This window comes from Cottoperca gobio, chromosome 5 (genome assembly GCF_900634415.1).
Source record: "Cottoperca gobio chromosome 5, fCotGob3.1, whole genome shotgun sequence".
Lineage (NCBI taxonomy): Eukaryota > Metazoa > Chordata > Actinopteri > Perciformes > Bovichtidae > Cottoperca > Cottoperca gobio.
Window position 1 is genome coordinate 3,871,657 of NC_041359.1, and position 25,462 is coordinate 3,897,118.

General features: G+C 41.0%; 1 protein-coding gene across 1 annotated transcript; it reads left to right on the plus strand.

Annotated features, from left to right (window-relative positions):
* Nucleotides 1-2,288: 2,288 nt before the first annotated feature.
* On the plus strand, nt 2,289-19,883 carry etnk2 (ethanolamine kinase 2). Its single transcript, XM_029431453.1, has 9 exons — nt 2,289-2,719; nt 7,282-7,419; nt 7,538-7,659; nt 8,147-8,287; nt 10,867-11,009; nt 12,828-12,911; nt 13,006-13,166; nt 13,269-13,342; nt 14,327-19,883. Exons 1-9 carry the CDS (start codon nt 2,573-2,575, stop codon nt 14,397-14,399), a joined length of 1,083 nt encoding a protein of 360 aa, XP_029287313.1. The 5' UTR covers nt 2,289-2,572; the 3' UTR covers nt 14,400-19,883.
* Nucleotides 19,884-25,462: the final 5,579 nt, after the last annotated feature.

Here is a 25,462-nt window from a genome sequence, read left to right on the forward strand (position 1 = left end):
TGATACTTCCTGTAAGCTAATAGTGTTTGTAGTCTTTATCTTCATGCAGCTTTCATGAGTAGATGTGACAGATAGAAAATAACAATTTAAGTACAATTTTGAGATGTATTTTTACGCTGCTGGTAATAAAGATTTCAATGCATATACAGCAGTTGGACTAAGCATTCAAACTAGCTACTAGATATATAAACAAACATTTATCTCACTGGACCATTTATCAAAATGACAGTGTCTACTTTTAATCAAGACTTTTATTGGTTGAAGTCGGGTCCTATTGGCCGAGCGATGTCCAGTTTCCTGCACATCAATCCACATAAAGCACGTTTTAATAATAATAATAATAATAATAATAATAATAATAATAATAATAATAATAATAATAATAATAAAAAACTTCATTTGTATAGCACATGTCATACGGTACAATGAATGCAGCGCAGTTCTTTACAATAAGTGACAATAGAAAGAACATAGCCTACAGACATCCCAAGTCTCTTATTTGATATTTCCTCGATTGAACCGGAAGTGGTTCTGGTGCGCCTTTTCTCTTTATGATCTGTTATTTCTACCTTTAACTTTTATTACTGATACAAATGAATTCAGAGAGTCGAAGAGTATGTCTGTCTGTTGGCAAGAAACACTTTTTACATTTACATTATTAAATCGTCATTTACATGATCATCGCTGAGTGTCAGGTTTCATAGGAATTACGTATTTTCCCTGAAACATTAAGCCTAATAAAAAATGTCCAGTCTTCAAAAGACACTATAATCATATTATGTGTTATTAAATAATGTATAAAGTTTAAAGGCAGACTGCAGGTTGTTATTCATGACATGTGCAGGTGTTTGTGCGACAGGTACCAGGCTGCTGCTGCTGTGACACTGATAACTGTGCCTTTAATAATATAAGCACAGTGCACGTGTGCAGACACAAACTCCATCACAAGTCTCTACAGACGCTAAAGCAGACTGTCAGCTGATCAGCTGTGATCGCCCACTTCAGAAACTGACGTCGCTTCACCTGACGCGTCAGATGAAAGGACGTCTCATTTGTCTAAAACCACATTTCCTGGTTTCCTCTCTCCTCACAGGGTCTTCTTGCGTCTCTGTGCATCCCCGATGGGAGGGACTAAGACTCAAGGAAAAGACGCAAGTGAGGGAAACGTGGATGCAATTTAAGAGACTTGGGATGTACCCAGAGATAGAATTTCATTAAAATGGAAAATTAGATGGAAAATGAAACACACTTGATTATAATAAAAATTAAAATAAGATTAAATAGAATATATAGAATGCATAACATAAGATGGAAAATAAAACCCACTGAAAAAATAAATAAATAATAATAATAATAATAATAAGTAGAGTTAAAGATATTAAAATCAGTACCCATATTTGCAGCATGTACATACTATACATCAATAAAGACTGAAGCTGCATCAAAATGTCTTCATTGTCTTCTAATCTTTCCTTTTCTACATCAGTAGTGGATATTTGAATGCTTAAAACGAACACATTATACATAGTATTACTAGAGATAAGATTAGATTCATTGATTCCAAAGTGGAAAATTAAGTGTTCCATCAGCACAAGAGACAGATACAAAAAAGAGTAAAGGAAATAAAACATAAAGAGAGATCCACAATGATATAAAGTAAAGTAAAACTATTTAAAATAAGGCTACAGAAAAGTATACAGTACAAAAACTATACAATAAATTGAAATAAGAAAGTTATGAACAATAGAGTACCCTGGGCCAGTGTACATAAATACTAATACTAATACGCGTTGATGCCATCAGTGGAATAAGACCAATATCTGCAAGTTCATAGAGTCATTATACTTATATAGCATAGCAATTACAGAAGGGTACTATATCTTCTTTTCAAAACACACTATGACATGAAGACAGCTGCTCATTCCGATAGGTACAGAGGAAGTATTGGCCTTGTCCTCACAGTTGACATAAAGGTAACTTTAGACTGCAGTTATTAGTCTATAACAAAACTCTAATAAACAGAAACTAAGTAAAGCTTTTCAGTAAATGTAAGTCTAGTCCACCACATTATTACCTGTTCTGATACAGGCGATTTATTTGCTTGTTTGTTCTTCTTAAAAATAAATACATTTACGTTTCAATCCCTGTATTTTTCCATAAAGCCAGCAGCAGGTCACGCTTTTTTGTATTCGGCTGCAGCCGGGCTCCGCTCGGACATACTCGGAGATAATGGGCGTGCTCGGTTGTGGTGCGTCTCAACCGGCGGTACAATCGGATGATCCCGGGCGGGCGGAGCCAACTAGGAGGAAATGGTACAGTTGGCTGATTGCTCCAAGAAAACCGGCGACGAGCATCCATACCCGGCAGTTTGATCGTACATCTTTACTGCTTTCAGTTCACCATTAGCTGCAACAGCAATCAAGCGAGATAAATCTTTCAAGCAAAACTTAATTAATTCATTAAAACACATCAATATTCAGCTACTTACAAACCAAGCGACACTGTATGCTGCAGTTTCTAGAAATATCTGTGAAGGGCTCGGAGATTGACGGTATAGAAAAACGGCTGCAGGATGGAGACGCAGATACATGTGCCCGTCGGGTCGCCGATAATTAGAAAAATTCCCATTTTCGTGGATGAACACAACGTGGCGGAGGGGGCCATGAAGCTCATTAAAGAGCTGAGACCGGCGTGGGAAGCGAGCCATGTCAAAACCAAGGTAACGTTATCTGCTCAACGAGCTGTATGCTAGGCTAGGTTAAGACTGACACCTCTGCAGCATCACCAAGCACTAGCAGGCAGCCGGGAGAAGGGCCGTGGACACATTATCTACTGGCTAGGTTAATTTATTTTACCAAACGACACACCGCCATCTACACTCTCTTCCCAATGAATGAAGACGTCTTGTGTTTAATTCTGTTGCGCTCTTGGTGGCAAATTAATATAGAAACGTTAGCTTAGCTAGCAAGACGCACTCCGACTTGGACTCTAAGTAAGCTATGGTTAGCAAACTAATGCCAGTAAGTAAGTTAACCCAAAGGTTAACATTAGTCCGGTTACAGACCGCTTCAGATGTCAAAGGTACACCGCACGGTCCGTGTCGGTGGACCGCTGCAGGTGACGTGATGCCAGTTTGGTTGAGAGATGTAGTGAAGCAGACGCACCTTTATGAAGACTTCTTGTAGCGGGTCTGGCATTCAGTATTGCTTCGTTATTATGTCTAATTGCTCTCTTGTGAGATGGTTTTAATACAGACAAGACAATGTTAAACGTAACATTAACGAAACCTTTCCAATTCAATGTATGCCTACTGTAACTAGTTCACAACTAATACCTAGCAGTATGGGTGTGACGGTCCTGTAATACATGATGCAACTAAAGCGTCAGGCAATACAGTATTTATAAAGTAGGCTAAAAACAGTTTCACTATTTACTGTCTTTTAAAATGGGTTTCCATATACTGCTAAATACAATTGAGAGCAAATGTCAGAATTTGGTAGGGTGAACTTTTTCTAAATGCCAGTTTCCCCAAAGTGAATGTGATGAGTGCAGCTCAGCGTTTTACCAGGAGCAATGGTGGCATGAAAACATACAGTCAACAAAAAGACAGGAGCAGAAGGCAAACGTACAGGTCCTATAACACACCGGCTTCACTTAATGGGGAAGGGGTGTTTCAGAAATTCACACTATTTCAAATTGCATTATTCATGACTTGTCAGTGACCGGAGCAGAAAGGAGAGTGTCTAAAGGAGTTTAATTGAAACTCATAAAAATCTTTATTTCTAAACCCTAACAAACAGAGTCTGTGCTTTGTGGCACAGCAAAATGCCTCTAAAGGTCATGTGGGGAACTCATCTGTTGCTTGCTTTGTGTCAAGAGACACTGGAAAATTGGTCCAGCTGTCAAAGTGAATCAGACATTCAGTTGATGTTTTAAGTAAGCTCAGGTCTGTGGGATGGACATTTATCTGGGGAACATGCCTCTCACACTTTCCTCAAGTCCAAGTCTTGGTTTGTTCAACCAGCAGTCCACAACCCAAACTTATTTGACATCTGTTTAATGGTTAAACATGAAAACCCCACACAATTTCATATTTGAGAGGCATATAGAGGCTATTTTACCGTACATACTTTCTGAGTGTATACTTGTGTGTATGTATTTAAGTAACGGTATTGTTTCATTTGTATTTTCTATGTGTGCGCATGATAGATTTGTTTCAGCCGATACCGCATGCTTCTCATGGCCGACAGCGATAAGATAACTGATCATTTCACATTTTTGTATTTTACTACAGTACCTGAGGGTAAAAATGAAAGACTAAGATTTGCTGAGCAAAGATGGAGGATTTAATATTCCAAATCTCTGACCTAACCAAATCTAACTGACATCACTATTGTTAACAACAAAGACCAGTTCTGACTGTTCATTGATTTATTTCTCATAAAGTAGCCTACATACAAAATAAATAAATAAAAGTATCGCAAATTGCAATCATGTTCTTCTGAAACTGTTAAACATGTCCACACTGGCGACGACACGTTTGGCTCTCTCGTCACCGCGCTGCGCGTGTTCTTCTCTGTGTTTATTGGTGGATCTCAAACAGCGGCTAGAATTTTATTATCGGACTAATGCATTATAATATCAGATGTATATCGTGCATCCCTTACCACAAGTACTTTCTTAATCCATTGTTGTGTCCATCTCTGGTATACATTTTGAAACTAACAGATTATTTGATATGCTTTCACCACATCATCACCACAAACTAGCACACACACACACACACGCACACGCGCGCAAGTGTGTTGTTGAGCAATCAATTATGGAGCTTCTGGGAAAGGAAACTGCATAATTGATTCCTTGTAAAATGATCAAGTGAATGATGTGTCGTGGCCAGGTCAAAGTCTCTGACAGTGGACAGTGGATAACACCATTTACTGCTATTACTCTCCAGTGGCACGGTTTGAACACATCTACCCCAACTATGTGTTCACATCCTGCTGCGTAATCTCTCTGGATCTGATACCCCACCTGTTCACACACACCTGTAGCTCAGCATGTGACTAGCGGAGCTTTTCTCACTGACCACCATCCAAACAGGCTTTTTGCCTCACTGGATGCTTTTGGCTAACAGAAACTCTCTTGAGTACAGCTGCACCACTGGCAATGTATTCGTTAACTAGGTCACAGTAAAAAATGGAGAGGAGAGGGTGAGCAGGGTTTCCCACAGAAAAGCTGTTAGAAATGGGATTTGGTGGGGTGGGGGTGCTGAGCAAGAACTCTGAGGAGAGACTTGTAGCTGCTATGAGAATATCTGGTCCACCTTAAATGTCAGCCCACCTTCAGTGAGTCGCTATCTTCCGTGCTAACCCCTTTCAGTTCAGACACAACAGGCCCTTTACTTGGGTCTTGACGAGTTGTAGCCTTATTCCCTCACAAATAAACTGTACACACACTGCATCTGCAGCTATAATGCTACTGCTGACTTCATACTTGCACACACACTCACTTACTCACTTTTTTTTGTCTGTCAACTGTACTCACTATCGTTACACACACAACATACGCACTAAGTTATTCCTTAAACCAGTCTGCTTCACACTTTAGTTAAAAAAAAAAAATAAAGCATCCTAAAAATACTTTTATTTTTTAAATCCACAATGCTTAGGCCCGGCTTGCAATACACTGCCTGAAAGCCGTGGGAGATTAATGTAAAACAAAGAGTTTGGTTGAGTTACGGAGGATGTTCTTTAGCAGCGGGAACATTGTTTTGATGGGAGCGGGAAGTGCTGAATGTGGTGGAGAGCTACAGGGCAGCACTGTTGACAGAAACACCTGACTAGCCCGCCACCTGGACAGGAAGACCTTTACTGTAAATACACACCGTCCATTTCCAAACATCGCACACACACACTGAGTTCCGGAAAAGAGCAGAGTGTGCCAACAGCAACAGAGCTATAGTCTCCCCTTACAACTTTCCCATGCTGAAGACCAAAGGATTCATCTCTGCCAAAAAAAGGCCGCCTCAGAGTCAGACCAGGGAATCATTCATGGAAAAAAATAAAGCGTCAGGCAATATATGGCTGAATGTTTACCTCTGTCTGGTTCCAAGCTTATCGCTGGCTGTCGATGTATTGATCGCTGGTGTTAGCGGTGTATTGTTTGGCGGTTAGAAGGGATCAGTCATGTGGTAGCAAAGGCGTGTATGCTTGTGTATGTTCGGTCATAACAGGGATGCCTGCGCGCCCATCTTTGTGGTCAGCCATGTGTGGAATGCCAGATATGTGTGAGTGAGCGTCTGGGCCGGGGAGATGCAGGCGGTGTGTATGTTGTTATTGTGTTCACTGCAGTGGGATGGACCGGCTCACTGGAGTGATGTTGCCACTCAGATATTTAAGGCTTTAGACACAGAAGGCTTTTCGCTTACTCTTCATTTTAGAAGAGGCGTTTGACTTAACATGTTGACTCACTGATGCAACACCACCACCAGCCTGCAGATGAGTGGAGAAGTCCTGGCTGACCCACATCCATTACATCAACCATGCTCGGTTCAGGATAAGAGGGAACTACGGATGCTTGTCAAAGTCCTACGTAATTTGCTGCTTTTACGACATTGGCAAACTGTAGACTTTGTCCTAGCGTGCATTTGTATGAAGGAAAAGCAAAACAAAAGATTGGTGGCGTTGTGGTAACACATGACATCAGTACGTCCTCCTTCTTCATGCTACCTTCAGGGTGCTACATTTATTAGGCAGTCAACAGGGTAAATTCAGTTCAGTTTCATTTTGTCCGTCTGCTTTCTGTTTGATCATAGGCAGGTAATCCGGTTTATTTAATGGTGGGAAGCCAAAAACGAAATTCATTTTGATTTATTGTTCAGCCCCAGAAACGTCCCGAACACAGCAAAATAAGAAAATACAGGCCGAGGGCCGAGGGTAGAGTCTCTGCAGGTACAGATACCACCAGACAATTTAAGTGGGTTACAATGTGTCAAATAAGAATACATAAAAACATGGTTGGTGTTGATGCAACTGTCTGTGGTCTAAAGGCACATGTGACAGTAAGTCAGGTAAGAATGCTGCTCTATGATGCATCATCTTATCTCTTGAATGTCAGAGCTGCCCTGTCGGTCCTGAGCTGAAGACAACTGATGGCTCTAGAGGACACTCAATTTCCACATGTTGTTTTGTAGAACCGCCAGTGTGCGGTACAGTCGGAGGTCTGGAGGATTCCTCTGTATTCCTGTGAAAGTTTATATGATTTATTTTCTTCCTCCTCCAGCTCTTCACCGATGGAACCACCAACAAGCTAGTGGGCTGCTACGTGGAGGACAGTCCGGAGGACGTGGTCCTGGTCAGAGTCTACGGCAACAAGACTGAGCTGTTCGTGGACAGAGACAATGAGCTCAAAAGCTTTCAGGTGGGGGTAAAAGCAAATGAGTCAAAGGGGCTGTGCTCGCCCGTGAGTTTTAAGTGCTTCAAAATAGTTTGTCCCGGCTAATTCTTATGTGTTGTGCATTTCCGTGTCTCCCCTCTAGGTGCTACATGCTAACGGTTGTGCTCCTCGCCTCTACTGCACCTTTCAGAACGGCATCTGCTATGAGTTCATGCAGGGGGACGCTCTTGGGACGCAGGATGTAAGGGATCCTTCCTTGCTCAGGTCAGCACATGGGAGAGTCATGGGACGTAGCCAGGTAGCATTGTGCTACATGTATGCGCAGAATCAGAGGGCTCTATATTCTACTACTTGACAATGCAGAAATGCAGCATTTCGACAGCACAGGCACAGGAAAGGGCCAAATGAAGCAGAGCATGCTAATCACAGTGCAATGATCGATACTACAAAAACAAAGGAACGACGGGTTTGGAAAAAAAGGAGTTGCTCATGACACTTTATTACTAGAGAAGGCATTATGCCCAAAGCAATCAATGCTAATCCAGAACCCGATAACACACGCACTCCTTGGTGAAGGCTTTTCAACACTCGGTGTGTCACATGGTGTATTCAGTTGACTCTTTCCAGGAACTCTGAACTTCTTTATAACAGGAGACTCGTACAGGACTGTAAATAATGTTCTGGTTCAAGTTGAAGTCTCGTCACCGTGATAGCCTCATTTATCTTCTTGTGTATCTCTGTGTCCTCTCAGACTGATAGCCGGGGAGATGGCTCGTATCCACGGCATCCATGCACACAACGGCTGCGTCCCCAAACCCAACCTCTGGATCAAGATGCGAAAATACTTCTCCCTTGTGGCCACCGAGTTCACCGACCAAGCGTCCAACGTCAGGTGAGATCTGGCTTCTTGATCGGTGCTCCTCCTCGCGGCCCAGCACACAGAGCAGGGCCACGAGCTGTGTGTGTGTGTGATGATGCAAATAGCTCCTGAAGTGCAGCCTGATTTACTCCACCCTGATGTCCTCAGGGAGGTGGTGTTATCAAAGATCTTTGCACCAGGATGTAACAAGATATCCTGTTTTTAATTATTTTCAGGTACCAGAGGTAGGTGTACATACAGAATAGAGGACTGTGGAGGCAGGAAGAGAAAGAATACTATAAATACTAGAAGGTGGCCACCTTTTCTCCGAAACGGAGCAGAAGCTTTACAACCACCTGCCCTCTCCAGTGAAAGCACATCCCTAACCACATGACTCTGTTGGTTCAGCCGGTCCACCAGACAACTGTTGGATGAATGGCTCATGGTCCCCAGATAAATCCTACTGGCCTTCATTTAGAACCATCATCTCACAATCTCATGTCATAAACATGTTAACAAGCAGTGAGCAGTCATTACTGTAAATTATAAGTCATAAATCCAGGTTAATGACAGCACTGCTTATACTGTTTATGTAGTTATGGCTGAGCATAGACTTTACTCTCTCCAGAGGATGCATGTAAACTAATGCCTTGTTGAAATAGTGTAGTTCACTATGGAAGGACGGGACGTTTTAGCTATCAAGTCCATAACAGCTGATGTGATTTTTAAATCAGAACGCTTCTGACCAAAGATTATGCTCACAATGACTCGTGGGCTGACGCACATGAACGGCTGGTGCATTCATCGCCAGTGAAAGAGGAAGGAAAAGAGTTTCTAAGAGTTCAGGCTGAAGATGGTTCGGTTTGCACCTTGGCTCCGGACCTGTGGTGCCGACAAAGCTGGACCGTGTCATAACCTGGCCAGCTGCCCGGTGACGGCTAATATCTTTGTTCTGATGGCTCCTAGATTAAGTCCAGCATGTGGCTTATATAACTGTAACAATAATAGCCAACCGGATTAGGGAGTCTGAGGCATGCAGTGGGCCAGCAGATGTTTGCTCTGCTCAGTGTATCAGGTCACTTTCCTCTCTTCCTTGGTTACACAGTCAGCTAGAGTGTCCTGGAGCTGGACAGCAGATACTCGTTGCTCTGGGGTTTGAAGCGGACCGTATGGAAGCCCAGATGTTTTTAACAAATTGGCCGAGATCTGTGTTGTATTTAAGTGTGATACAGATGGAGCTGCACCCAACAGTTCAAAGCTTCATTCATAACGTTCACAATTCAATTGTAAATCATTCCACAACATTCTGTGCTGTGCAGTTTATTTTTCATTTTTGAATGTTTAATAATTGTGTTAATATTAACTTGTGTGATCAAAACATTTCCACTCCAGAGCACTGGGAAGTTCAAAAGTCTCAATTTATTGAAATTGTATGGAATCATTTGCATGTTTTTATCTAAGGAAAAATTCTGCTTCAATCCATATTCACTGCGGTCAAACAACTGCACTCCAGCTCGCTGCACACAAAGGGAGACACACGCCTGTATTAAAGGGGCGGTCCAGCAGCAATATGCAGGTCCAACAGAAATAATTTAATGGGCGCTGGATTGTTTAAACAATATTATCACATGTTTCTTATTAACATAATATCAATATATCATTTAATGTTTTTATATTACAGGTATCGTCACTACCGGCTCTAACACTATTCTAGTCAATTAGGACTAACTCATTTACTTTGTTCAAATTGAGGAGTTAGTTCAGTGTTTTTTTTCTTTTCATTGAAGAACTTCAATAAAAGCTGTGAAATATATATATATATATATATATATATATATATATATATATATATATATATATATATATATATATATATATATATATATATATATATATATATATATATATATATATATATATATATATATATATCTATATATATATATATATATATATATATATATATATATATATATATATATATATATATATATATATATATAAAAAACAGCGCTACTCGGGCCACAGGTGAAAGTAGTGGTCTCCAAGGAGAGGGTGTGTATGTGTGTACGGATTTCTGCTCTCAGGCTGACTGTAATTGGCTTATAGGGTTTAATCCAGTCAGGGGTCTCTGCTCGGGACACTAACTCAACCCTTTCTTCACTAGCCAATAATACGGCTTTCAGACAGGCAGGTTGCAACATGTTGCCTGTGTTCAGCCCCGCCTGTAATACGCACAGAGATACTAACTCACAAATCAAATGTTCATATCAGATCTGCAAACTCATTTCAAAAGGAGACACGGCGGTGTATCCATAGTGACCGCGAGTGTCCACCGAGAGCTCGTTTCTCTCTAACTGTGCTCCCAGGAGCCAGCAGGCCCGAGCCCCATCCAGCCCGTGTGCTGTTTGTGCATGTTGTTGTTTTCACTTCACATATATTTCCACTTTGTGTTGATCTTGAAACAAGGAAAAGCTGTTGTTTTTTGATCAGCAACAACCAGTAAGCCAGTGTTGTGTTTGCAGACTCTTGTGTTTGCATAGTTGTTACAACAGTCCAACAGCAAAAAACATCAAAAAACCTGACCTGTGTCCCTCTCTCTCACTGTCTAGAATCCAGCAGGTGGTTCCCAGCAAGGCGGTGCTGGAGCAGGAGATGGTGTGGATGAAGGAGCATCTCTCCACTCTGGGCTCCCCTGTGGTGCTCTGCCACAATGACCTGCTCTGCAAGAACATCATCCACAACAGCAAAGAAGGTAGGCCCCGCAGTGTTTCCTGTGGGATGAGAGCTTTGCTGTGGGGCAATGTTCCCTTTTTAAAAAGTCATTTTCTATGACCTTTTCAAGGAATATAGTACTGAAAACAAAACGTTGTTTTCAAACTTGAACCTTAGTATTTCTGTCTAAATTGTGTCCAATGCAGGAAATCTGGACAGGAAGTTCTTTGGCAACCTTCCTCTCTGTCCTCTACCCTCTGCGATCCTGCTCCCTCTCCTCCGCTGTACACCTTCCTCTCCTCCCCTCTGTCTCTTCCTCTGTTCCTCCCTGAGGTCTTAAATCTGCTTCCATCTCTATGTTCGATCCACTCTCTTAATAATCACTTCAATAAATATAGTTATTTGTCAGCGACAGTAATAACTTTGTTTTATCAAGCTAGGTTAAGCGCACTCGCAGCCGAACTGCGCCTGAGCAATCATGTTCATTTAGGGTGCATCATTTTATCTGTACAGCTATTATGAACAAAGGCGTATAACCCATCTATCTAAATGCCTGCCCTGTTTACCGGCTTAATCTGCTTCTCTGTACTTGGGGAAAATGTGAACAAGTCTATTTACCGCTCACTTTTCATGTCGACACACACGAAGCAGATGAAAGATTTCCCCCCCCCCGCAGTGACAGCGGAGGCATCTCTGTAAACATTGCGCCTAAACAGGCAAATATGAACAATGCAACTTTACAAAAGTAGTTTTTATGTCTTCGAGCAGACGACTTCTCGTGTCCGTATTAATGTTGTTCTGAACCTGCGGCGCTCTGCTGCCACACCGGAGACGGAATTAGCTGCTGAAGTTCTGAAGTCAGGAAACATTTCTCCCAGAAGTGATCAGAAGTTGGAAAGACTCTCTGAACGTGGGATTTAATTTATACTGATCGTTATCGGGAGAAATCTGAGTGACGCTGAGATGGAATAGTGCTTGAAGCTGGTCTGGCCCTGTCAGAATGTCACACCTGTAACGTCCTCTGATGCATATCTCTCATAAATGAATATTTCCTGTCTTTAACAAAGGATTGTGTAACGTTGAGTCTTTCTGGTCTCACACTGTAGCCAGTCTGACTAATCGATAACAGAACTTTAGAGCCAACAAACTCAACACCACTTGTATTATGTTGGCATGTTGAATGGCAGAACGCGGTCACACATTATGCTATATAAACGTCATCACAACGAACATTAACCAGGCATACGTGTGACATAGTTTTTAGTATTCAACATAAATACTTTGAGTGAGTTCCTGTGCTCCTCCTGCAGACGTGCTGTGAATGACTCAAAGTTACGATAGATCGCCCTCAGTCAGTGTTCTAATCCTAGTCTTCAGATTTATCCGTCATTCTTTAAAGAACATTCGTCAATGACGTAAAATCTCCCGAGTCCTGAGAGCAGAGTGTGGTTACACACAGACGACGGTCGCTGCAGTACTTGTAATGCGAAATGCAAAGCTGGCCGGGGCAACACACACACACACACACACACACACACACACACACACACACACACACACACGGAGAGGAAGGCAGGAAGGAGTTTTATTTTGTATAAATAATTGAACAAAGTGATCTGAATAAATAGCCATGTTGACATTTAGAAGGTTGGACTTAACGAAATGACGTTTCTGTCATTACAGAGACGGTAAAGTACAGAGGAAAGGTCCCGTTGCTATCAAGGGTTAAAGCTGCAACAGGCTGCATAAGCTTCACACTCGAGACTTGAACGTGTTCTCCTCAGTGGCTGGAGGAGAGAGAACAGCAGGTACATCATTACACAGTATACACTTGACATGTTCTCTTGTTGTCTCTCAGGTCACGTTCGCTTCATAGACTACGAATACTCCAGCTACAACTACCAGGCCTTCGACATCGGCAACCACTTCAATGAATTTGCAGGTTTGTCGAAACCGCCGTGTGATTTGCATGTCAGAGTTACTGTTCTGTCCATCCAGTGTGACTACTTACACATGTAAGTACATGTGTGTGTCAGGAATGGCGGAGCTGGACTATGGGCTGTACCCGAGTCGGGAGATGCAGATGGAATGGCTCAAAGTTTACCTGCAGTCGTACAAACTGTTCACCAAGAAAACAGAGGAGGTCAGCCCGCGGGAGCTGGAGACGCTCTATGTACAGGTCAACAAGTTTGCTCTGGTGAGGAGGAAAAACACACACGCACACTATGTCTTACACACTCACACCCACAGTGTCTCACATTACTTTACTCCACCTGATGTCTGATTTGTCTCTCCGAAGGCTTCGCACTTCTTTTGGGGCTTCTGGGCGCTCATCCAGGCCAAATACTCCTCCATCGACTTTGACTTCCTCGGGTAAGTCGCTGTGTGTGTGAAAGATTTAGAGCCCCCCCCCCCCCCCCTGAAGTGATGGGTCAGACTGTGTGTCTGAAAGAAATCTGTCTGCGTGGGTTAAACTGAGCATTATGAAACACTGAAACCAAAAACCCAAACGCCAAGTCTCTCATTTCTTTTGTGAGCGTCCTCACCACCCAACACGTGTAACATGCACAACAGCAGGTTTGCCTCCCCTGGTGGTTCACGGAGAGGTCAATGAGAGGCCGGTGACAGCGCGACATGTAAACATTAATGGCGTCCTCCTCGGCTGAGCTGTAATGTAGCATCTCGTAGACGCGCGCTTCCTTCTGAGCGGTGATACGGTTGGCGGCTGTAGTTCGGTAGAAAGAAAATAGTTCCTGCATGAAACTGCTCACAACAATGTCTGTGGATTATCTTGAGAAACCAGGTCGTGAAGAGACGGGGCCGTTGAGTTTTAGAAATGTGTTTATATGGAGCTGTGAACACAACAAGCCGAGTACCGTCTAGTGCCATTGTGCTGGAGAGGCCATGTCAACACTCGGCAACTCGCACCAAAACAATCTACATTGATAAATGGAGGAAAAACATTTATTTATTTGTATTTGGGGGGGGGTCTGTCCCTTTAACTGCATTTATTTGGAAGTCTCTGACAGTTTTCTCACTGTATACAAATAATCAAATCAAAGTTTCATCGACCAACACCACTAATATTAGTCCAGTTTGCCAAGCATATCACACTTGTTTGTTTATATTATATTATTGCCAGACAAATTCTGTGTGGAACTACAAATAGTTCAGTTCATAGCAGCTGCACAGGGGGGGGGCCCCGATGGGTCCTCCCAAATGTTAAGGGACAAATAAATCAATAACAATAACTGCACGATCATTCTAGTTTCCTTACACAAAAAGTGAGGAGAATCTAAACCCGACGCTGGGTAACTCCTGTGCCTTCACCACCTTTTTTGCTCTTCTTCCTCGCAGGTACGCGGTGCTGCGTTTCAACCAGTACTTTGAGACCAAACCTGCAGTGATGGCCCTGCAGATCCCAGAATGAGAGGAGGGCGAGAGACAGACTGCGGAGAGAAGACAGGAGGGAGGGTGTAACAGGTTTCATGCTGGGACTTCCTGTAGGGCGGAAACTCTTCTCTGTGAGCCAGCTGTTGATGGAACGCTCCTCGGTCGACCCGGCATCCTTTTTGTTTTTTTTGCAACAAGCGCAATTACTCTGCTCCAACTTAGCTCTACATCTGTCACAACTCTCGTTTGAGAATGATAAAACTTCCGTGTGTGTGTGTGTGTGTGTGTGTGTATGTATGTGTGCGAGTGTACGCTTGTGTATGTTTGTGTTCCTAATTTATCATGACAAACCCGACGTCTTGCTTTCGCTCTTCGGGCAGCTGAACAAGGCGTAGTGAGAACAGTCTGACTTTAGGGTACAGATCACAGACATAAAACCTTCGTGATGTTTGTCACTCAGAAATGTTCCACAACGCTGGTAATGAAGGTCAAAAGAGGGACTAGACTATTAAGACGGGTTTGATGCTGACATTGACAGATAGTTTGTCCTGCTCTCTGCATCTATGGCTCAACACCATGGCTTCATTCTAGTTAGAAACTGACTACAGAGGCATTTCACCTGCGAGTCCTCCGGTTTTGCATGTGCTGTGTGGTGAGACCATTCCTCCTCCTGTCTGCAGACATTTTAACACTTTAAGTTCTGATTTGTGCGATCATTTCTCTTTTTCCTCCATCTTTGATGCCAAGTTCTCATAGCTGCAGTATTTCTTGACTGCACTTCCCAGAGATCACCTGTGCATCAAACACTGTGGGCCACACTGTGTCGTCTTCCCTCTGTGTGTTTTATTTATTTTTTCTGTTGTGGCAGTTTGAGCGTCTGTCAGTTCCTCTTGTAGTTATTCCAAGCAAACCGCTGCTGCTGCTGCTGCTAATAGAAATATCAAATGTCTGTGTGCTAGTGGACTTTCCCCTGGAAGCACCCACCAGACACTGAATGTGTGGAACAGCAAAAAGCTTTTCATGGACTGGGTGTAGGTTGCATCACTATTGTGTTCTAGCAATCGGTGATAGAGCGTAGCAAAATGTGCATTTATTTATTTATGTGAAGACCTTGTGGATTACTTAACATCTCAGGTGAAACGACTCTTCAGGTTTGGGTTGCTTTAGTAAGTGTTGCTTTGTGCTGAATTGGGAAGTGAAGCAGGAGGGGAGATAGATGTCGGGTAGAAAGCGGGGACCTGTGTAAACGTCACTCTGGACTCTGTGTGCATTTCTGCCCTCAAACCGTTTTCCACCTTCTTGACTTTTATGGTTAGAGCGAATCGCTCTGTTAAACTTTCCATTTAATCATTCCAGACCTCTTGGAAAATCACAACCTCCGTCACCCCCACTGTCAACCCTCCCCTTTTTTATGCTCTCTGACGCCTGCTCCCTCTTCACGTTACAATCTTTGATCTCCTCCCTCCACAGTTTTGTTTCATATCTCCCTTAAACCTGTTGAGATTGAGGGTGTAGCATCAGAGACTGCTCTCAGCCCCACACTGTAATCCATGCCCATTCACATCCCACTTTTAGAGCCAACCTTTTTTACATAATCAGACATTGCATAAGTTATATCTGGGGTCGAATCAAGTCTAGCTTTCAAAAGGAGGCAAGAGTGGGTTATCTATCTGAGGCAGTATTGCTGTCATGAGGTCACATATTACTTGGATGGAAAAGCTTGGCATGTGACACTCCAGAGAAACACAGACGCACAGTATCCGTAAAAAAAAAAGATGCCAGAAGTCCACTGATTTTGCACATCAGTCTGTCTACAGGTGTTGGGGAGTACTACTGCATATGTGAGAAACGTTTTCTAAAGCCTTTAGTGTCCACACAGGGAGCTGTGTGGAGTATGATAAATCCTCAAGTGATGTCACTTGAGTCGGTGTCAGTTGGGTCTGAAGACTACAAGTTTGAAAATGGAGGGAAAAATGCATTTTGGGTAATGTAGGTGCCAAGTTTTAACAAAGAAGAAGAACATGCGGAATAAAAAAGAACATGTCTCTGGTTCTGCTGCATCAAGTTTGATCATGTGTGTTGAAGACTGTTCATCAAGAGTCCGCCAATGTTAAAGGAGTACAACGCTTAATCTGTGGAGCATTACAACTCTTTTAAATGGTAAATGGTCTGCATTTCTGTAGCACTTTTCTAATCTTAGCGACCACTCTAAGCACTTTACAACATAAGCCAGCATTCACACACTAGTGGCGAGGCTACCACACCAGGTGTCACCTGCTCATCAGAAGCAATGAACACTCACATTCACATCCGGAGCAAGTTGGGGTTCAGTATCCTGCACAAGGACACTTGGACACAGACTGCAGGTGTCAAACTCCTGATTAGTGTGCGACCGCTCTACTTCCCGAGCAACTGCCCCATAAAGAGAGGACTTGTGAAAGATGGTTGAAAAAAAGAACGGTCAAAACTGAAGCAGTAGAGGCCGAGATGTCCTGTCTTTAGTCCAACAACAAAAACACTGGACCCTACACTGCCCACAATGCAATGCTATAACATCTGTCATTAAAGAGTACGGTTTATATGAAGAGTGTTACGAGATAACTTCTGTTGGGATTTGGCGCTGTATAAATAATATTGACTTGACCTTGCTCCAGTGCAAGGTTTCTCTGTGGATTTGTATTCCGCTACTAATTATTATTTCCATTACCAGTAATCTGCAGATCATTTTTTTCTTCAATGAATTGTTTAACCTTGGAAATCGAAAACTAGTGAAAATATACTCATAACTTATAAAATAACCTCCTCAAATGTCAGAAACTAAATATTTGGGGGTTTTGCACTAAGGATTTATGACAAAGAAAAGCTACTAATCATCACATTGGACAGGCTCGATCGACATCATTTTTCAAGCAGAAATTGTAAAAGGATGCCGATCGTGTTGCTGTCAATCGATTAACCAACTAATCGGATTAGCTCTACTAGAATGATTATTTTTCTCATACTTGACAAAGCTTCTCCAGAGCCAGAGAAGACATGACACAACAGTTTCCACAGGCTGAGTAGTGATGTGTCAAAACAGCCGTCTTAATGGCACTCACTCATTCATTGTTGTCCTTTCTTCTTATTCTGGCCACTCATAGTTTAAGAGCGTTCACATTTAATTCAGATTCTAGACAGTGATGACTTGTTTCCTTTGATTTAATTGAATATATTAGACTTTAAAAAGGTCCATAGTCTTTTATATTTGGCTTTTCAAAACCTTCCAGTCTCTTAGTATCGCACCACGAGCACTTTGTTCATAATGATCTTAAGCACACGAGTCACTCATCGATGCGATCCCTGATCTGATTAGACCGGACTGATCAACGCATCACATTGATGAATGAATCCCGAGTTCTTCTGAAGCTCCGGTTCATTCATGCTGCGCTCCAGAAGAGAGACGTGTCCTCTCTGTCACCCACAGGACATGCAGCCCCTCGCAGGCCCAGCAGGGGGAGACACTGAGCCCTGACCTTTGTCCTCCACTGCAGGTCTTGTGTAACTGATAGGCTTAATCATTTACCAAATGAGCAGCAGCTCTTCAGAACAGCAGAAGAGACTAACTGGTGTTAATGGTTTCCAGTCGGGACCGTTCACCTGAGAAAGTGGTTTTCAGGAGGATCACATTTATATTTGAAACGTGTCGGTGGCTCTTGGATGATCAGAGCCTCTAGAATGTGAGTTATATAACTTGTATAAAAGGGTTTAAGAGTTACTTATGGCTCATCTCTGCCACATCACTAGTGCATTTGTCATTTGAGGATTACCCAGAGGCCCCTGTTGTAGGTGACTAATAGTGAAGTAATGTGCTTAGTAAATTTGAAGACTGGCCAAATTAGTGAGTTTGCTGCTTTGAACGCACAATCCTAAACCCCCGGCGGGAATTCAGGCTGGATAAAAATGGCGTTCGCACTGAATGAATTTCTCCATTCACTTCAACAGAGGACACGGAGTGTGAATCAACAGTTGGATTTTGGAAGAGAAAAGTTAAAGCAGGTTTATTTAGTTTCCTTTGGAATTAAATCAGCTGAATGTAAATGTCGGGTTGAACTGAAAACACATTCCGCACAGAATTGAGGTAAAGAGTCAGTAAGTTAGCCCGACGTTACTCCTGATGGCTCTCGTTCCTCCTCTGAGAAGAACTTGTTGCTCGAACTAACGGAGCAATATAGCCAAATAATAGAAGATTTTAAAAAACGGTCTCCATGATGCGGTTTCTTGAGAGAAATTCAGCCGCATCATAAAACTGCATTGGGTTGAGTCTGTGCTTTAACTTTCTTCAGGGAACTTGATTATTTTTGCTCGATCCATCTTAAAAATGCAGCCAAGTTAATTCAACACGGGACAGGGTCACATTTCAAAGTTTAATGTTTTATTGCAACTGAATGAAATGAAATCTATGTATAGAGTAAAAACTAAACTGATATTTAAAGAGAGGCTTAAATTTAGACTTGCTTAATTTTAAGCTTGTTTTAAAGTTTGATCAACATGATTTAAAGTTAAACCTTGTTTTAATCAGGTCCTTGTTGGGGCAATGCAGCCTGAATGTTAAAATAAAAATGATTTCTCATGATGTGAAATGTTGTTTCTTAATCCACAAATGCTTCAGATGCAAATGTACCTAAACATTCTAAAGTTAAATGACCCCGAGCACTTAAGAGAGGAACTGAGACGGAGCTCTTATTTTGTTAACCAAAAGTTTTGCACTGTTGACTGCACTTACAATCAACTTTGACATTGTTGTTGCAGAAGTTGTGGCTCTACAGACCATCTCATGAAAACAATGAGAAGTATAAATGCTAAAAGAATCACTTTCATACTTTGGGTAGTTAACATTTCTAACATCACTGGTCACAAGGACGACTCTGTTAACAGTCTCGCTACATGACGCACTGGGAAACATAATCCAAACGAGAAATTGGTGTGGGTTTAAAGACTAATAAAAACATTTGATCTGTTTTCGTGACGCATGTCTCTTTATGTTAGGCCTCGTGGTGTTTTAACAGGGTTTATTTATTGAGTGATTCTAACATTGCATTTCACACCTTTTTTTCTTTTGTCGTTTTCTAATCCTACCAAAATGGTTAGCTTCAGAGGGTTGCATTGCAGTTAATTTGAGATTAACTTTTTGTTTGTGAATTGACTAACTTAATTTTAAGAAACACTGTACAGATAACTGATGATTTGTTTTTCTTTGTATGCTGATATTTACTTTTTGTAAATGCTTTGAGCGCTGTGTGAAGGGAGGCAGCGTTTAGCTTGCAGATGTGACTTTGTAAACGTACTCATCCACTGCTAAAGGAGATGCTGCGTCAGTGTGTGTGGCCAGCGGAGACGGAGGATGTAAATACTGTAAGAAATACTGTGAAAGGCTTACTGTACAGTGATCCTTCACCTCTGTAGGAGCAGCAAGATGAATTATTTAACGGTTGTCAGTAAATATTTCCATTAAAATGTATAAAATAAAACTTTGTGTTTTTGATTGGTCTGCTCTCAAAGGTTCTGGGAATTCACAAAACTAACTGGGTGATTCAACTATCGTCATTTTGTGTCCGTGGCAGAAATATGAAAAACTAAAACACATTTTTTATTTTTGTGACACTCACTTAACACCAAAAGGAACATAGACAAATTAAATCATAGACCAGTCATTATTTTTATTACATAAAAAGTGACCTTTTATGTGTTCTTGCTGTTTATTGTCCCTGGGCCTGATGTTGGATATTCAAACCTAAGTTTTGAATTTAATATTGACCTAATATTAATTGTATGTGCAAATGATACATAAATGGCCATTTTAATGAAATGTATCATGTGTTGTAAGATATATTAGTATTTCATGTCTTGTTTTATAAGAAGAACACCTGTCCCTTGGGGTCCCTGTCATTTCCATCACACCATGCAAAATGTGAATTTGGTGAGTTTTTTATAAAGTTTTTAAATTTGGTGATCACAGCCATAGTCATGTGACAGGAGAGCACATGGCTGCAGCACAAAGACAGCTCCATGAAGGGAAGTGATACAAGATAAAATCAAGGTCAATATTTGGTAAATAGAAAATATTTTTATTGGCTGTCATTTCCAAATAGCTCATATATTCTTTAAATGTAGAAATAATAAGAAAAACAACATTTGGTATTGTCTGTTTTGTGTTTATTTAATAAAATCACAAAAATGTTATATTATTTAAAGAAATTCAGCATAGCCATTATCAGGAAGTGTGAATACACAGTATGTAGAAATATAAACATATTGAAACATTTCTCTAAATACATTTAATTTTTTCTAAAAAGTTCCAGACCAAAATAGTCCGTAGTTGAATCACCCAACTATGACGTACCTTCTTTTGACACTCCAGCTTCCTCATTTGTGTCTGTGTGCCAGCTGAACTGGTGCCTTGGCCTGAGCAGGAGGAAGGAAGGAGAACAATTGTGCTGAGGGACATCCTGCCAAAACACTCTCACACTCACACACACACACACACACACACACACAGTGATGTCTCCTCACACCCTGGGCATGGAGCTTTTTGTGACTTCATCTGCCTTATTCTACTTACTCTCACATCTCCTTAATATATTTAACTGAAGTTATGGTGAACTAATTGTTTGTTTTTATGATGGACCGACTCTCATAAACAAGATCTACAGCCACGCTAGCTGCACTGTGAGACAGCACTTAGCTGCTAAAGTGCTGTTAAGTAGTTCCGAGCAGCAAACCATCTACAGTTCAGCACTACAGGCAAAAACATCCATGTCTTCTTTCAGACCAGGGAAAAATACTCGTCATTGTTACTCCAGGTTGCTTATTTGTGTCTGTAGAATCCTCCTAAATTCACCAAAACTGAGCGTTAGAGAATTACGCATTCGCGTATTTAAAAAAATGTACAGCCTACAACATTTTATTTCTATAAACATTGCAAAAATGGTTTGACAGTATTTTCTGATTTAAGGAGTGATACAAAGAGATATCCAAAATGCTGACCTTGAACTTTATCCAATGTTTAAATGTTCTGTTCTGAAAATAAGTTCATATTTAATAAGCCAATGACTCATTTGAATGTTTAAATGAAATAATTTATGTAAATCAACTGGGGAAGTTTCATGGTGATATGTTAGTTACCCTATTCACCTGTAGTGTCTCCTTAACAATTAGCACAACACACACAAAGTACATAAGTGTCAACAACAATGAAAGCATCAGTCTCCTGAACCAGTCTTTAAACCCTTCCACAGGCAGACAGATGAACTTATAGAACGCACAGGTGATGTATGAAGTGATGCATTTAGGTGCATCAGTTCCAGTGAGACGACGCACACAATACTCTGAACCTGTAACGCCTGATTGGAGTGCAGCTGAAATTAGTGTTATCAGTTACAGCTGTGTGCTTTTCAAAGTCTCATGTTAAGAGTAGGCTAAAGGGAAAATATTACAATTAGATTTCCGATGACTTTTCCAATGTCATTAATCAGTTAGATGCTAACTTACCAGCTGAGAGATATAAGCGAAAATTACAACATGGAAGAATACGCTGCCATGCTAATATGTTTAAATGCAGGGATGAGCTGAAACGAGTCGAGTTAGTGTGTTGCCCTGGGAACGACCTCTGGGAGACCCGAGTTATGGAGCGAAGTAATTACTGAACCAACTGAACAAAGGCCTGTGGGGAGAGATACACACAACCCTGTCTCAAACACACATGCATATTTATTTAAAAGAAATCACACCAAACAAATTTAGCACAACCAATTTATTGTCTTTCAAGAAAAAAAACAACACAAAACTCTGAAAACATAAAGAAACGTACACCTTTAAATTACACAGGCTCTTATAAACAAAATAAAGTCTCTTTCTATATTTACATCAGCAGGGGTAACGACGGGTGACTCCTCAGCATGTCTCCACTAAAATAAGATAAACATTTTCCTCTGATATCCATCTCTGCGCACAAAAGCCAGCATCTTTACTCTACACAGCCCTGAACCCAGAACCCCGACGTCTGAAATGTCTTTTCCCGCCATTTTGATTTGTCATCCTTGCAGGTAAAAGTTGCTTAATTTAAAAACAGTGTTATTTAGGTACACTAAGTTTGTGTTAATTTGTCCTATTGGTCAATATGGTTATTGAGTGATGAGAACAAAGACACCAAAACTATCCATGTGCTCAGAAGTGCTAGCCACAGATTGCTACAGGCTAATGGCAACGTGCTATTAGCTAAACATATTGTGGATAATGATGTAGGTTTATTTCTGGCACTAATTTATTTGACGCAACCTCATATTCATCCGCTGAGCAGTGATTTCGGTGTGACACCACCGTTCAATTCAAATTACTTTGACTTTAAAGCTTGTAGGTCAACTAATTCAATACATTTTGGAAGCTACAGTCACTTAGGACGGTGTATGCTAAACTGTAGCATAAAAGAGTGCTGCAGGAATGAGTCAGCATTGTTGCACTTCCAGTTGCCTTGTCTTGAAGTCAATGGGCTTTTTGAATGAGTTTTTGGTTAGATTCCTGAAATAAGGTCTGTGGATAACACAACCTTAAGAGACTTAACATTTTATTCTACGGCATAAAATACATCAGTAAATACACCACTCGTGAATTTTGAAGCTTTTACGATTCTTAAAAAAGGTGGTTGCTAACAAGTGGCTAAATGAGACTATAGATAGAGGATGTCGGGAAAATTAAAATTAATTTGAACACGGTGAAACTCATCTACTCAGCGGTGCTGACATTGAAGTCATGTAGGCTAGTTCATGTTTGGCCTTGCGATTGCATTTACTCTTCAAAAATCATACAAGTGGTGTTGCATTTGTGAAGATTATCTTGCTGAAGAAAATATGTAAGTAGTCCATTTATAGATTATTTTCTGCAGTAATCCAAAATCAAAAAATCCCATTTGGCTTTTTGTTGAGGGAACAAATGAATCATCCCTGCAGCACTCTGAGCACTAGCTTACCATTTCATAAATAAATACTGTTTGCAGCATGATGTCAAATTAGCATGTCTGTCCACACAGCTAACAGCAACACATATTACTTTTACAAGCTTGTGTGCCTTTACAACACAAACTGTCAGCATACCTTTAAAACAATGAGCATGCCAATACATTTACTTCAACCATCTGTAATTGCAGCCATACTATCAAAGAACATAGTGTATGGTAAGTGCTAACATGGAGCCTAATATCACTCAGCGAGCTGAATTGAGAGCGTGAAGCCCCACAGCCAACAATGCACTGAGGACTCGTGGATAATTTTGGTTTCTGTGTTCTCGTGAAGTTAAACAGTGGTAAACAGTAGTTCAGTCACCCAAAACGTTTGTTTCTATTTCTATTCTTATTACTTTGGGGAGCACTGTCAACAGCTCATAACCATTAATTGACCTTTTCTCCATATCTGTAGCCACCGTTAAAGAGTAACGTTACATCCTAACAATGAACAACATGTGACATGTGATTAGATGTCTGTGGAACTGATGAAATAAGAAGACAAGTTTAGCCTATTCAGAAGGAACTTCACCTTAATTCTAATAAGAAGTCGATCGATCTGTCACTGCAAAAATGTTATTTTGTTTTACCTTTAAATGTGAAACTAATTCCATTCCAACATCTTGGAACAAGGCCCGATGCACTAGTACCAAGAAAATGACAATTCCTGATAAATGTCATTTTTGATTGAATATGTGTGTGTGTGTGTGTGTGTGTGTGTGTGTGTGTATATAGATTTAAGATGTGGATATTTTCTGCAGTACTGCATCTCAAAAGCAGCAAAAAAACAAACTGACATTCCGATTGACAGATAGGAGGTGCTCAACACAACAATCAATTAACACTCAAAGAAGCAAACACAGAGGTATAAAAAAATATGTAAGGGTTAGGTCAACTGATACACACAGAGATACAGCAGATACAGCACAGCTCAACTGAACAGTGTGATGTGGGCGGACGAAGAAGAGGAGGGTAAGATTGTTAATTTACTGTACATTACCTGGGAGGCAACATCTTCAAAATGATATCATGGGCAGTCTGATGGAAAACTATTACGTGCAGTGAGAGATCGCTCAACTACAAATAGTTTCTATTATTTTGATAGATTTCCATCCTTTGAAATGAGCATTTTAATAATTGTATTTTTTTTTTATGCATTATGTAAAGCACTTTGAATTACCTTTGTGTGTGAAATGTGCTATAGAAATAAACTTCTCTCGCCTTGACTGGAACATTTACCACACCGAATACTCTTGAGAGTCAATAAATGTATGTGAAGCAATGACTGACACCTGCTCGGGCTGCAACTCCATCAATCTGTCCATGCTTTTCTTGATAAATCGATAAGTTGCAAAATGTCATAAAAGAGTGAAAAAAATGTCGATCAGTGTTTCCCAAAGCCCAAGATCCTTAAATGTCTTGTTTTGTAACACTTTGTGAAGTTGCATCATGGGAAGTGTAGGATCCAGTGTATTTGGAGCTTGAACCACACTGCGGACTGAAAGTCAGGGTTAGCTCAGCCTCTGCTGCTTTGAATTGGACTATTCCTTTTTAAATCTGAGCCCCCCCCCCCATCTTTATAGAAGTGCAAAACTAAATCGCTGAAATACACCTTCGATCTCAGAAAGTTTTAAAATAAAGATAACATTTGAATTGGAGTCTTATAATTTGCTAAATTCCAGGTGGCACACTATCCACCTATGCCGTAAGTTGTTTACATGTAATGTTTTAGCAACAGTCAGTGTTCTTTTTAAAAGATTATTTTAGTTCAGATGAGCAGAGAGGGAGTCTCCTCCTCCAGGTGTTTTCATTAAGTAATAACCAGCCTTCACCAGCAGGGGGCAATACTGACATACTGATAACATACCGCTCCATCACTGGCCTGTTGCTTCACAGAGAAGTTACTTAGCTGTCCAACAGGTGGAAACAGGGATTCGATTGAAACTTTTCCTCCAATGAATCTAACCCCTATGGTGCGTTTAGTTTGTCTTAAGTCAATATGGGAGGAAAAGAAGAAGCATAAGGGATTAAAGGATACACCTGCTAGATTATGAATTCAAATATGACTT

What these genes read in the sequence shown, in the direction of transcription:
- etnk2 (XM_029431453.1), top strand. Translation starts at nt 2,573, where the DNA reads ATGGAGACGCAGATACATGTGCCCGTCGGGTCGCCGATAATTAGAAAA. An exon ending in CATCCACAACAGCAAAGAAG is followed by an intron (nt 11,010 to 12,827) that starts GTAGGCCCCGCA and finishes GTTGTCTCTCAG; the next exon opens with GTCACGTTCGCTTCATAGAC. An exon ending in AGGTCAACAAGTTTGCTCTG is followed by an intron (nt 13,167 to 13,268) that starts GTGAGGAGGAAA and finishes GTCTCTCCGAAG; the next exon opens with GCTTCGCACTTCTTTTGGGG.